This window comes from Bufo bufo, chromosome 8, assembly GCF_905171765.1.
Source record: "Bufo bufo chromosome 8, aBufBuf1.1, whole genome shotgun sequence".
Lineage (NCBI taxonomy): Eukaryota > Metazoa > Chordata > Amphibia > Anura > Bufonidae > Bufo > Bufo bufo.
The window spans coordinates 27,334,030-27,349,481 of NC_053396.1; the positions used below are offsets into that span (position 1 = coordinate 27,334,030).

Consider the following 15,452-nt stretch of genomic DNA (forward strand, 5'->3'; position numbering starts at 1 on the left):
ATGGGGGTCATTTTAGATAAAAGTGGTACAATACCGACTATAAATGAGTAATGGAAGCTCTTAGCGCACATACGTGTCGGGCCCATCTACCAGGCGTCAAGGTGGCTTGTTTTTTGTAGCCATCTTGGGGTACACATAACTTTCTCATTAACTTTCATGAACTCTTTCTGGGAGGGAGATTGGAAAAAAAAAATCAATACTACCACTGAGGTTTTTTACGTTTTACATTTTTTTGCGTTTATGTTTCGGCATAAATAACATGAGAACTTTATTCTCTGGGTCAGTACAATTATAGCGATACCAAATACATACATTATTATTTTTTTTACTACTTTTGAGCAAAAAAAACCCCTTTATTTTTAAAACAAGAAAATGTTTTTTCATCACCGCATCCCAAGATCCATTATTTTTTAATTTTTCTTTCTACGGAACCTGTGTGAGCTCATTGTAGTTTTGATTAGTATAGTTTTGGGATACATAACACTTTTTGATTGCTTTTTATTCCATTTTTTGTGGCAAATAAGCAAAAAGCAGCAATTCTGGTATATTTTTTTTTTTTACTGCATTCACCATACGAGATAAATTACATGATAATTGCGAAGTGCGGGTAGTTACGGAAGCGTCCGTACCAAATATATAGAGATTTTATTTTTGCTATTATTTCCATCGAAAAGTGTTTTTTAGTGGAAAAAAGCGTATTTTTTATTGTAATTCTTTCATTTATTAAATGTTTTATTAGTCCCATAAGGCGATATTTTGAATTACAATACACTATTCCTGTAGTGCATTGTATTTTATTGTCAGTGCTATACTGACATTCACCAGCAGGCCTAACTAGAGAGGCGCAGCCTGCTGGGAAACACTGCACTGTCAACAGCACTCCGCTATCTGTTTTGCGGAATGCTGATGGGAGACAGAGGAAGTCCGCTCCCTCTGTAACTGCTTACATGCTGCAGACGCTATTGCCCGCGGCATGTAAGCAGTTAAACGGCCTGGATCGGCGCTCCTGCCAGTCCGGGCCATTAGAGCAGGAGGGCAGCTCTCATGGGAAAGCCAAGCCCTGCCTCCCTGCTGCACGAGAGACCCGTGCAGCCCTTAGACTGGGCTGCCGTAAAAAGGTGGCGGACCACCCTAAGGCCCCTTAGTAACCGCCTTAAAAAGTTGTATTGTGGTCACTAAGAGGTTAATCATGTGATAACCCCTTTAAGTCATTCCCATACATGGTGTGTATAGTTTTGACCAGGGCTGATACAGATGAGATGCTCAGTAAACTGATGAGATGTCTCAGTGAAACCATCAGTGAATGGAAATATTGATCATGCTTGTTACATAGCTCCACTTTACAGATGGGTAATCCTTAATTATTGTCTCACCCCGTCCTCTTCTGACTCAATGACGCATGCCATGGAATGACCAATATTGCCTGGAGATGCAGATGGTCAGAAGAGGTCATGGTGAGGCCAAAGCGCATCACTAGTTCTAATGTCTGGAGTCAGTGAGAAAACCTAAATTCATAGTGACAATTCCATAAGCTTCCATGCGTTCGGCTATTATTGGAAGTGTCTCATTGTAAAGGATGAAGGTTGGTCGCTTTGTCTTTGCCTTCCATGCGGTAAGATATCTTATAGACTCGGCTCAGTGAAGCATAGTCCTGGAGACAATCCATGTATGAGCATCTGTACACTGGTGGATACAGTCCAAAGTAGTCAAGAAACCTGTAGACCACTAGATAAACTGAACAAGACAGAATCCGTAAAACACATGAGATTTAGAAGTCTAGAATTAATAACTGTCAATGTCATGTCATCTTTATGTATAATCCCTACTTGCCTGGAGTCATGACACACAGATCATGGAGGCCATCTATCTTGTTGTCCTCCAGTCCATGACCCTCTCAATGCACGCATAGAATCCCGTAATCCCAGTAGGAAAGAAAGAAACCACCCCATGAAAGCGATTAAGATCTTGAAGAACCAAGCCAGAAGAACATCTGAGATGTTTTCATTGCTGGACTGCTAAGTAAGCATTCGAAAATGAGGGGTATTTCCATCTCAGACATTGATGGCAGGATATGCTATCAATGTCAGATAGGTCAGGTTCCAGCTCTGGGACCCGCTCATATCTCCAGACGAGGCCCCCAAAGTGAAGGAGAGCACGCCACGCATTTCTATGGGATTTCTGAAAATAGCTGAGCAAATGCGTCAACCATTCCATTCACCGCCCTCACAGTGAACGGAGAGCAGCTACGCATGCATGGCCAACCTCTATACAATGCTGTGGAGCATTTCAGAACTCCCATAGTGGTGAATAGAGGGTGGCCATGCACGCCTGGCTGCTCTCCTTTCACTTTGGGGGCCCTGTTCTGGAGATAGGAGTGGGTCCCAGAGGTGGGACCCGCAGCTATCTGACATTTATGGCATATCCTAGTGACATACTGTACCACCGATGTCTGAGATGAGACGACTCCTTTAAGGTCCAGGTTACCTGCAAATTCACTTTAATGGGGTTATCTGGTTTAGGCTACATTCATTTCTGTGTCAGAGGTTGTGTTCGGGGCCTCCATTACAGAGTCCGTCAAAAATAGTGGAGAAACCTTTTTCTCTGCTAAAAAAGAAACGTTCTCCCAAATGGATCCTATTATAATAAATGTGATCTGTTTGGCTCTGTTCAAAATCCAGCCTTTAGAAAACCTATTTTAGCTGGAACGTCTCTCACTGGAGGCACTAGGCCTTGCATTACATGGACATCCCATTGATTTCAGCGGGCAATGTGTAACACCTCATTTCCCCTCTTCCCGCTGATTTCCCCAAGAGATACCAGCTGATCACTGGAGGTCCTTGATGCAGGACACCCTATGATCGATTAACAAGAGCACCCCTTTTCTGACCACAGGACATTTACAGTTTTGGTGCCAGCTTCTCTGACCAGGGGAAAACTATTGTAAGGGGGGCACTAAAGGGACAGCAATACTGTGAGGGAGCACTAAGGTGGCATATCTACTGTGAGGGCACACATCTACTGGGTGGGGACATTAAGGGGGTATATCTACTGTGTAGGGACACCAAGGTTGGCATATCTACTGTGCAGGGGCACTAAGAGGGCATATCTAGTATGCGGGGACACTAAGGGGGCATAACTACTATGAGGAGGCACTAAGGGGGCATAACTACTATGAGGAGGCACTAAGGGGGCGTATCTACTGGATGGGGACATTATGGGGGTATATATATCTACTGTTTGGAGACACCAAGGTTGGCATATCTACTGTATGGGGACACAAAGGGGGGCCCACTCATGAAATTTCTGCACTGGGCACACCAATGTATTAAAACGGCCCTGGCAACATGCAGTGAACAATTCTTTAAAATTAATTTATTCTGTACACGTTAAGCACTGACTGTATACGGCACATATTTACCATATTTGGCAGATTACATTGTGTAGACCAATCATGATAAAAAATATGACATTCTCTCTCACCAAATCCACTTAATTTTCACAGCATCACAGAAAGCCGTCACCCAGCCCCAAATGCACAGACATCAATGATACTGTCATCTACTTCAGTCCAGATGTGCATACCCAAAGTCTGTGTTTTTTTACAATGTGGTGACAGAAGTTCATAGTGATTCTTGTAGGACGCTCCTACATCCTAGACTCCCAAACAGTTCCTATTGTTCTTCAAAAAAGTTGCATTTCCTTCACCAGTAGAGTGAGATCTTAGGTCCATTATCATGGTATTTACAATATATTATATGTATATATATTTTTTACACATGACATCCATGTAATAACAATAGAACTTGAAGATATGCAGATCAGGTATTCGGAGAACCTCACCCATCTTCGAAAACAACGGCTCTACGGACATATAAGGTGCAGTGCATTAAGACTATTTCACAGGAACATGAAGTTCTGAAGAGGCCTTCAAAAAGTCTTCATCAACTACCATCGTCCTCCATGTCTGTCCTATCAGCTTGACTGTTCAGGTAAGGCATACACATGATTGCCAAGCCATGTTTAGTACATCGACTCCTTCGGTACGGTGGTGGACCCGGTGAAATAGGAGTCTTCAGGCAGAGAGTTCTTTCGTCGTCTCTTCTTGCAGCCACAACACAAGATGGCATGTACATCCTTCGAGACGCTGCTGCTAAAGATGGTGTAGATCCAAGGGTTTGTACAGCTGTTCAAGCTTGCCAGTATCATCAGGATCTGGATGGCAGAGTCTGAGGAACGGGAAGATAAGAAGAGAATAAGTTATCATGTAGCTGTGCTATAGGGCCCCAACAGGGATGCACATTAACTCTTAAAGGCTATGGACACCTCTGGGTTTTCCTTTTTTGATATATTCTGCTTATTTTAGGTTAAAAATCATTTTTTTCAATTGGTCTTTACTAAAAATTTACATCTACAGCTCTCTGTTCCACTGCATCTGCAGAATGAGCTTCTCCTCAATGAACCCATAAGGGAGCTGCTCTGAGTGCTCAATCTGTATCCCTTATCTCTTTATACCTGACAGCTCATAAACACTCAGCGAAGGTAAATTCCTATCAAACCGATAAGAATATGGCTCAAATGAATGTTTTATGAGCTGCAGAGCGAGCCGTCAGAGCAGCTCCCTGACTGATTCACTGAGAAGGAGAAGGCAGGGGAACGGAGAGTTGTAGAGGAAAAATTATATATTTTTTTTAATAAAGACCAAAAATGTAAAAAATTATTTTCAGGCCAAAGTAAGCAGAAATCAGTGATTGAAAAAAGCCCCAAATGTGTCCATATCCTTCAAGTTGATCCTACACATAACATGAAAGTGCCTGGGGACACCTTAGGATAGGTTATCCATCAGATTGGTAAAAGACAGATTCCCAGCAACCCCACCGTGATTGGGGTGAGCTGTAGGACAACTACAAAGTATGGCGCTGGGCCTGGCAAACAATGAAGGGGATGCCACGCTGAAGCACCATGGCAAATCTTCTCCTATCCCTTGCACAATTTTCTATACAATTTCTCAGTGTTCATGATCTCAACTTGCTGTCTGTGAAGGTAACCAATTCTCACAGCTGAGGGTTTGGTACAAATCATCCGATATTTACACTAGTATCACGGCTTCTGTTTATAAAGCCGGATCCCCCAAATGATGGATCAAAAGAGTAGTGGTGGGGGTCTGCCCTCTTCTTGCCACCAAAAGGGACTGAAACTTTTGATGGCATGCCCTCAAGGCAGAAGACACATTGGTGCTGCTAATGTTGCCTAAGATGGATCTATTGTATCAAAACCTCAGCTACCAGTTTTTACTATCTGAATGTAATGAAGAGTGTTTCCATTCACTGAAAGCAAGCAGGGATACTGAAAATGTTGAGAAATTGAAACAGAAAATATATTAGAAAGGGCCATAACTACTTTCTAGATGGAATTAGAAGACTTGTTCCCTCTGCAGATTAGGACTGGTACCCAGCGCAGAAGCTCCTAAATCACTGACGGGAATGTGTCTTTAATACGTTAAGTTGTCTCACTGTGACAAATCATCTTAAAGGGGTTATTCCATGACTGATGCAAAAATGAAAATCATATAGTACATGGCAATCTCCTTCTAAAAAAGCTAGAACCAGCCCTGTACCTCACATGGAACCAGAGATCTCCCCATTTATTGGTCTTCTAGATTTACGAGTATTATAAACTGGCAGCTCGGAGGGCATGTCCTTTAGGGTCCATTCACATGTCCGCAAGTGTTTTCCGGTTCGCAAATTGCGGATCGGCAAAACACGGACACTGGCCATGTGCGTTCGGCATTTTGCAGACCGCACATGGCCGGCACTATAATAGAAATGCCTATCTTTGTCCATTGCTGCGGACAAGAATAGGACATGTGCTATCTTTTTTGCGGGGCTGCGGAATGGACGTGCGAAGGTGGACAGCACACGGTGTGCTGTCCGCATCTTTTGCGGCCCCATTGAAATGAATGGTCCGCACCTGTTCCGCAAAATTGCGTAACGGGTGCGGACCCATTCATGCGGACGTGTAAATAGACCCTTAGGCTGAAGCTCTCTCCCTATCACAAGAGGCAATAGAAGAATGGAACAGAGCATGTGCGTTCACCTCAGCGAGGTGGACAGAGAAGTAAGAAAAAGAACAAACAGCAGGTGGCGCTATACAGATACATTTTATCGAATAACTCAGTGGCTATACTAAATTACATGTAAATTACATTCATTACATGTCATTACAAAATAATTCAGCTCCAGGTGCTAGGTTGAAAACTGCAGAATATTTTTCATGGGACAACCCCCTTTAAAAGTCCTGGAATTAAAGGGGTTTTCCAAGTGTTTAATACGTATGACCTATCTCAGGATAGCTCATCAGTATCTGGTCAGAAGGGGTCTGAATCCTGGACGATCAGGTGTTTGAAGAGGCTGTGGCGCTCTGGTGAGCACAGCACCATCCATTGGATAGTGGCCGTGCTTGGTATAGCATGTAAGCCCCATTCAGTTGACCGATCAATTTGAGCTCTTTGGGCTCTTTAAACAGCTGATTTAAAGGGATGGACTCTACAAACAGCTGATTGGCAGGGATGCCAGGAGTCGGACCGAGCAGATATTGATGGCCTATCAGTATGAAACACTCGGAAAACCCCTTTAATTTCCATTTGAAGCACGTTGATAGTAACATACATAATACCAAATATGCTTATCAAATCAGTCTCTCTCCTGGAAGAATGCCCTGTCCCAGAATATTTTATCACATCCCTGCTTCCTGCCTTGCACATCTCATAAATTGACAGCATCCTCTGGCAATGCCCTTGCCAGGAAAAAAACTCACAATTCCACACAATTCCCTGGAGAATTTGGAACTTTACTATAAAGTCCCTTTTAAGTCCTCGGGAATTTGACAAAGCCTTGTATGGTGACTACAGAGGCGCGTATCATTCCAGATAGAACTAGAGTCAGCAGAGACAATATAGGAGGACTTGGAGACTTCTAGCTCTGGGCTAGTGCTTGAACGCATCCAAAGCCAAACCCAACAGGAACACCTGCAGAGTGTTTGGAGAAGAACGTGCATGTTTATAAGGGTTTTAATGTTCAGGCTTCAGTGAAAACATTCATGGGTGTGGAATTTTATTCCACCCACAGCATGGTTGGAAAGAGCTGTGATTTTTGAAGGGCACTCTTTCATTGCTGGATAAAAAGTCATGGTTGTCTCAGAGAGATTGCTGGCATATCACTCTTTGAAGGACACTTCAAGTTCTAGTCAAAATTGAACCATGTAGGGTCATTAACCACTTGATGTGATACTACAAATGGATATATTCATTCAGGGCAAGGCTACTTTTGCTTGAACAACGAGATAAGAAAAGTATGAAGTCTTCAACTTTTTCTTTTGTAGAATAAAAATGCTACAATTGAAAGAGCTTTACAACTAGAGACATTTATGGCCTACTGATATAACAGCATTTGGACAGCAATCAATTCTGAGAAAGGAAGTGCTAGTCTGTCCCCGTTCCTGTCTACGTGGTCACTCTGTCACCGCCAGTTCTGTGAGAAGCTCTGGCAGACGTTCTTCTCTACCTCTTGTATGATGTTCTTTGTTTTGGTCTCACTTTCTTATCTCCTTTCCTTCTGCCAGGTGTCACTTATTTATACATAATCGTCTTCCTTTATATTCCCTCCCATACTGCCTCACTTTGCGATTTATACTATTTCCTGGATGAAGTGTTCACTGCTGGAGGCTGCGTCTGCTGTTTGCTCAGATAAGTCCTTTACTTTACTGTGTTTGCTTGCTGGCTTGATTCTAGGTGACCCTGACTCCCTCCGTATTAAGTGCAGGGAGCCGGTGGTCGTGTCCCCTCACTATTATAGGGTTTTCACGTGTCACACAGGCTTAGGTACGTGGGCATGCAATCGTCTACCATCGAGACCCTTGTATGTGCATAGCAGTCAGGGAGAGCTCTTAGGGTTTTATAGGGCTCACCTATAAGCTCCTTATTTTGGGATCAAGCCAGTCGCTCGTGTATTTATTAGTTCCAGCTATCTGCAAATCTTATCCATGACACACTCTTCATGCTCCTATAGAAATTCACGGTGGCCATGACTTTGTGCCATGTTCTTTGTAAAGGAACAGGGAAGCAGATACCCGATTCTCACGATTGTTGGGGAACCCATTAGTTAGAAAAAAGACATTAGTGACATATCAAATTAATATGCCATAAATATCTATAGCAGAAACATCTGGTCATATTTTGTTATCCCTCATAAATAGTCCTGCCATATTCTGCAGCACATAGTCTAACATGAGGTCAGGCTCTTCACCTGTGTCTGGATGAGCTGCCCCTATGAACCGCAGATGAGGGCGGCTTTATTTTATTTTTCTGGTACATGTGTGTACTATACAGGATCCCGAAAAAGCTCCTGTCCTCACTATAAACAGTTATTTATAGCTTCCAGCAGCTATTTCTTACATTCATATGTAAGGACTAGATATACCTGTACTTGTTTTATGCTTGTCTTTAAAATTTTTGTCTTATTTTGAGTTGACCTGCTGTTTGTTCTTTTCCTTATTTCTTGTCCACCTCACGGAGATGGTCGCACATGCTCAGTTTAAATCTTCAACTGTCACTGTCTGTTACAAGCTGTTTCAGTTACATGGAAAGAGATACAGCAGAAAGGACAAACCCCCAGGAAAGAACACAACCCCTGAGCTGCCAGCATGAAATAAATCTAGTAGAACAATTGGAGCAATTAATAGGGAGATCTCTGGATCCATGTGAGGTACGGGCTGGTTCTAGCTTTGTTAGAAAGAGATTATCATGTACTACATGATGTCTGATTTTCATGTTTTGCATCAATCATGGCATAACACCTTTAATACTGTAACCTGATGGACAACTGTACAAGTATACATATGTGTGGACAATACAAATAACTAGCAAAGAATTTATCCATTCCAAAGACTTTAAGAAGGAGCAGGGGATATTCTTTATGTGTGGAGGAAAGGTCAGGAAAGGATTCTTTACAATTAGAGTAGTCAAACTATGGAATGCCTTACCCTAAGAGATGGTAATGGCAGATACTATGTCAACATTTAAAAAAGGGCTAGATAATTATCTAATAACAAATGTCAAAAGGTTGAAAGTAATTTAACAACTAGATCAAGAAAGGTTGAACTTGATGGTCCTGTGACTTTATTTTAACCTATATAACTACATCCGGACACTTGACAAGTGTTTGAGTAAACCTTCTCAAATTAGACTTTTACAATACAGTATGTCAGTAGGACATGTCAGAACATCCTAATCCATGGGGTCCAGCTACATGGAACCTGGCTGATCTTGAGTATTGCTACAGAACCTGCCCCAACCTCAGGCTCACTGAGATTCCAGCAACTGGATCCCCATCAATCAGGCGCTAGTGATGACCTAAAAAGTCTAATTTGAAGGTTATGGCAAAAAAAGCAATTAATATATACTAGTTAGCATGATAAAATATAGCATACAGCAAGAATAGTCTAAAAAGTGACTTACGGCTTGTTCCTGACTTCTCGTTCCAGACATTCCAGAACTGCGCAATAAAAAATGGTGTCCAGCATATCACGTAGATTAGCACTATAGCAAGAGTCATCCGCACAGTCTTGGACATGGCTTTGGTCACCCCTGTGTCTGAAACTGGTGACACTCCATTTATTCCACCCTCCAGTTTTTCTTTTCTTCTTGACCCAGGTGATCTTTCCGTTCCTAAATATAAGCTATTATGGATTTCTCGGAAAATCAGTACTTGGCACGTGGTAATAAAAATGGCGGGAAGGATAAGGACTGCCAGTGTTATCCACGTCACATAAGCTTTAATGCCCCATGGCTGCACAAAATTTGCCCAACAGTCATAGACACCTGGGTGAACCTCTGTTTTTGAGAATATAAAAATCTGTGGAAGACTGAGGATGCCGGAGGCAGCCCATGCCAAACAGACAGGGATGTTCCACCGGGCAGAGCCCTTTTTAAAAGTCATCATAGGTCGACAGATTGCTTGATGCCTATCAAAAGTCATGGCCACAATCATATAAGAAGATGCAAACATTCCCACCACTTGCAGGTACCTGACAGACCTGCAAAGGAAATCTGGACCTTGAAAGCGGTCAGTAATGTCCCAGATAAGTTGAGGTAAAACCTGGAAGAAAGCCACCACTAAGTCCGCCAAGCATAGGTGAATCATAAAGGTGTGCATGAGGGCATTGTGCTTCCGTCTTCTCAGAAGGGTGAAGAGAACCAGACAGTTTCCAAAGGTGGCAAAACAAAAAACAATTGCGAGAAGAGCAATGTTCCACTGTACCACGTAAGGGTTTCGTTTGTCCACATCTTCAGCGGTGACATTGGTACTAATAATTGCAAAAGGGCTCTGTGTCACAGACATCTACAAGGAAACGAGACATAAAATGGTGGTAAATGTAAAGCACAGCAGTAAGAAAAATTGTCAAATGTATTTTCCTGGAAATAGAGTAGACATGGCATTTTTATGGCACGTTCACACCACAGAAGAAATAATTCACTGGAAGGATGTGCCAGTCAGTAAATGAAAGAAAGTTGAAGGCCCCAAAGGACTATAGTTAAAACAAATACGGCCATTTTGTTGGGATCATCTTCAAGTTCAAGACTGTGGACTGAGTTTAATATTTCATTCTGTCAATTTATTTTTAATTTATACTCCCATATTTCGTTTAAGAGCTTTTTTTTCCTAATATGTGTATGCTCTTATATTTTAAATTTTTCACTTTATCTGTGTAATATTTGTTTTAATTTCATTCTGTCACTCGTGATTTTTCTTCTGAGTTAACTGTTAACTATATTTACTGGCTTTCTTGCCCTGACTATTCAGGTGCCCTCTTTCTCTTCGAAACGCGTCTCACTTTCCTCATGTTGTTTTATACTACTCTTTTATCCTCGTTTTAATACATTTTCAGTGGTCTTGACTCTTGACCTACCTCTGGCTTATACTGATATTTATATATATGTTAAAAATGGAAACTGAGGACAGAATTTAGAGCACAATTTCAGGTATAACATAAGCTTTATATTTTGCAGACCATGACTAAATGATATTGCAAGTCAACTGGCAGTTTTCACATGGTCAAGCTATCACAATCATCCTATATCAAATATCAAAATGTACCCCTTTCCCACCATCATGCTCCAGTCTGAATTAGAAAGGAGCTTGTTCTCTCTCTCTGCCTCTCTCATTATTTGCCTTGGACTCATGGACAACATAGCAGGAGCTGCCTCTATGGTGATTTTGTTCTCTGTATGATCTGTCCATCAGCTTTGATCAGTTTGAGTACACATTGGAGATAATATGGTCCTGCAATCTCTGTTAGATGGTATTTCTAACCCAAAACATGATGTTTTCATATCTCCCGTCTGCCATTATGTATTAGACCAGTGTGAGTACTTATAAATGTATGCTACAAGTCAGCTGCCGTCTTGAATACAACTTAAAATTTACAAATCGATGTAATATTAGATGCAGATATTCATAAGATTGCTCACACTTGGCCTTCATCATAGCTTTGAATTTCCATTAGCACAGCCTTTCTTGTATCAGTCGTGGCCAATAGTTTTGAGACTGACACAAATTTTGGTTTTCACAAAGTTTGCTGCTTCAGTGTTTTGGATCCTTTTTGTCAGATGCTTGTATGGTATACTGAAGGAAAATTATAATAATTTTATAAGTTATATAACTTCTACTAACAAATCTATCAAGTTTATGTGGACTCAATATTTAATTTGTTGACCCTTGGTTTTCAAGACTTCTGAAATTCGCCCTGGCATTCTAGTTATCAGCTTCTTCTTGCCTAATCAGTGTTTAGAGTTTATCACAATTTCTGTGTTTTGTTTGTCCGCCCACTTTTTGAGGATTGACCACAGGTTCTCAATGGGAATGAGATCTGGGGAGTTTTCTGGTCATGGGCCCAAAATTTCAATGGTTTTTTTCTCCGAGCCACTTAGGTATGATTTTTGCCTTGTGACATGGGGCTCCATCATGCTGGAAAAAGCATTAGTCATCACCAAATTGCTCATGGATTGTTGGGAAAAGTTGCTCTTAGAGAATGTTCTGATCCCATTTTGTATTCATGGCAGTGCTCTTACGCAAAATGTAATTGAGCGTGCTCCCTTGGATGAGAAGCAACTTCACACCTAAATGATCTTAGGATGCTTTACTGTTGGCATGACACAGGACTCATTGTAGCGCTCACCTTTTCTTCTCAGATCAATAATTTTTCCAGATGTCCCAATGTCCCTGATGAAGAGAGCATCATCAGAGAAAATAACTTTACCCCAGTCCTCTGCAGTCAAAGCCCTTTACTTCCTGCAGAATGTCAGTCTGTTCTTTATGTTTTTCTTGGACAGAAGTGGCTTCCTTACTGCCCTTCTTGACACCAGGCCATCCAACAAAAGCCTTCACCTCACTGAGCGTGCAGATACACTGACACCTGTCTACTGCCATTCCTACGCAAGCTTTTCATCCAAAGAGAGTGGGCTCACTCACAATTTTTCCTAAGAGCAATGCCATGAATTAAGAATGGGATCAAAACATTCTCCAAAAGCAATGTCTCCCAACCATACAGGAACAATTTGGTGATGACCAATGCCAATTCCAGCATGATGGAGCACCATATCACAAGGCAAAAGTCCTAACTAAGTGGCTCGGTGACCAAAACACTGAAATTTTGGGTCCATGGCCTGGAAACTCCCCAGATCTCTATCCCATTGGTCCATCCTCAAAAGGTGGGTGGAGAAAAAAAAACATAGAAACTGTGACAAACTCCAAGAACTGGTTAGACCAGAATGGGCTGTCATCAGTTAGGATTTGGCACAGAAGCTGATATCCAGCTTGCCTGGGGGAGAACTTCAGATTTCTTGAAAAAGAAGGGTCAACACTGGAAATATTGAGTCTTTGCATAAACTTGATGGATTTGTCTATAAAATGCTTCAATATATCTTAGACACATCTAAAAAAAAGATCCAAAAACAGTGAAGCAGCAAACTTTTTGAAAACCACAATTTGTGTCAGTCTCAAAACTTGTCATTGAGAAAGTTTCACCACAATATATTTTCGTATCACGCTGTGTCCTACCTGGAAGGGAGAGGTTGTATCTGCAGCTCTATAATTATCCTGGAATCAGGCATCTCCTCTGGGCGCTTCATCAGTATTCTGTAGGCGCCTATTACATATATCTATTTTTAAGTTGTTTACCTTCCCTACACATCAGACAGTGACAGGAGGCGTGCACGCCATTATCTGAGCCAGTATTTACTGCATTCCTGGAGGGAATATCTATTTCCAGACATGATAATTATTACAGTAAATGTACCCAAAATGATCTGTTAAAACCAAGTTTAGGAACAGGGCAGCATCTGTACACTCATCATCGACTATGTACTGAATTTCATATATGCTCATTACTTTCCTCAATGTGACCCTTACTCCCAACTTGCTGTATCTTGAATGAGGGTCTGTGGAAAAATGGGTGACTGACAACTGCTATGGGCACTATAATGGCCCCAATTTGTGTCCGTCACCTTTGGAAATTCAATAGAAATAATGAGTATATTGCACAGGCTAGCAATGTCTAAAAGATGTTAGCAACCACCAAGGATGCCTTGAGATGACCAGTCATGAAACGATGATGACCAGTCTTGGAAACCATTCAATTTTCTAAAAAATATGAAAAAAACTCAATGGTCCTTAATTCCGGGCTAATAACAATTCTTAAAATTTGGAAGAAGGAGATGTAAAATGACAGCATTATAAGTCACCAATGCTATGACCAGGTTGGCCCATCCTTCTTCTCAATGAGGCCCTATCTCCACAGGTACTGTACCTCCATATTAGAAAATAGTGGAAGAGGGATACAAACCCTTCCTTCTACACCATCCTTCTTTATCTCTTGTAGGACTTTTTTTTCTACAAGAGGTGTATGATCAGTGGGAGTCTGATTGTTGGGACCCACATGTTCACCAGATTGGTGTCCCATAGTCCCCAGACTGGATGCTTGTTGTTGAGCTATTCAGGTCTATGGGTCTACCAAATAAAAGTTAAATACAGCTCTCAGCTATCTCCGGAGTTCCCATACAGATGAATGGGGAGGTAGGGAACATGCATGATCAATTCACTTTGGGAACAGTGGTACCCTGTTCTCATGGTCCAACTGCAGTGGATAGGTAATAACTTCCTATGGTAGGTTACCCTCTTTAATAGCCCTGAGCTGCAATACCAGACACAACCTATGGACAGGAGTGGTGCTGTTCTGAAAGTAAGCAGTCATGTTGTACAAATTGTTTTACCCCACCAGGAGCTCTTGGTACACTAGCTAAAATATTTTCCAACCATGCAATGGGCCAAAGATATGAAGAGATACAAAAACTATATAGGTGGTAGTGATATATGTAGGGAGGAACCAGTGTGGGGGATGGGAAGATGATCATTTATTTATGGCATGTAGTCCATTACTCCCATATGCTCATTCACATTTCCATGTTTTGCTGAATGATTCCAGGCAGCATGTGTAAGATATGTTCTGTTGGGGAATACAAGGCCTCTCAAGGTTACCAGATACCGTCACTTGATCCGGTTTCAAAGTGAAATTTTACAGAAGCAAAATGAGTTTCTTTCCTGTTGAATTTGCAGACACATGGATTGTATGGTATCCTAAACTCCTTTTCTGCCTTGGGGTCACGAATGTTGCTAATCTCAAGTAAAGATATTCCAAACACATGGTCACAAACATAGATTTATATCTACATGCTGATACAGCAAGAAGATATTTTACATATATACTAGAGGGTAAAGGTATAAGGGTTTCAGAGGCAGTAGTCATAGCTGTACCTGGGACTTGGTGCAAAGCCATATGAGAAGACATAGGGCCTGATTTATCATTTAGATTTGTTATAATTTTTCTGGTGTGGAAAAATTGCAAACTGTCCCAAGGGAAGCTTACTTACTGGCACTGGTTCCCCACTCCTACTCCAGGCCTGTGATGCTTCGCAGGGCTGCCTCGATGTAAAAATCCTGTTTGACATCACTGCAGACAATCACTGGCTGCAGTGGAGACCGGGTCCACTTGCATCATGTGACGTAAGGGGGGCCAATCACCTCCTCTATGGCCAATGATTGGCTTTGGCGATGCCAGATGGGATATTTACATTGAGGGAGCCCAGCTAAGCATCACAGGCCTGGAAGAGCAGGGACCCAGTGCTGGGAGGCAGGTAAATAACCCCTCCCCCCATTTTTGCACAACCCCTTTAAAGCATACCTATCCTTGCAGGGTTCTGGTGTATGTGAGAAATAATACTTTTTCTGGCTATAATATGACTTGTAACCTGAATTTTTCACCATTTCCCCCTTTTACAGGTTTCATCTTTAATTGTATTTTTTCCCTGAGCTAGTAGCCGCTATAATGTCTTCCATAGACTG

General features: G+C 41.8%; 1 protein-coding gene across 2 annotated transcripts in view; it reads right to left on the minus strand.

Moving 5' to 3' along the window:
* Positions 1 to 3,354: 3,354 nt before the first annotated feature.
* AVPR2 (arginine vasopressin receptor 2) overlaps positions 3,355 to 15,452 on the minus strand; it is a 65,200-nt gene continuing 53,102 nt past the window's right edge. For both annotated transcript variants that reach the window (XM_040405668.1, XM_040405667.1), the window contains exons 2-3: positions 9,512 to 10,394; positions 3,355 to 4,226 (exon numbers count right to left, since the gene is read on the minus strand). In XM_040405668.1, coding sequence (XP_040261602.1) covers positions 4,021 to 4,226; positions 9,512 to 10,394 — 1,089 coding nt within the window. In that variant the 3' untranslated portion in view covers positions 3,355 to 4,020. The remainder of the gene's footprint in view (positions 4,227 to 9,511; positions 10,395 to 15,452) is intronic.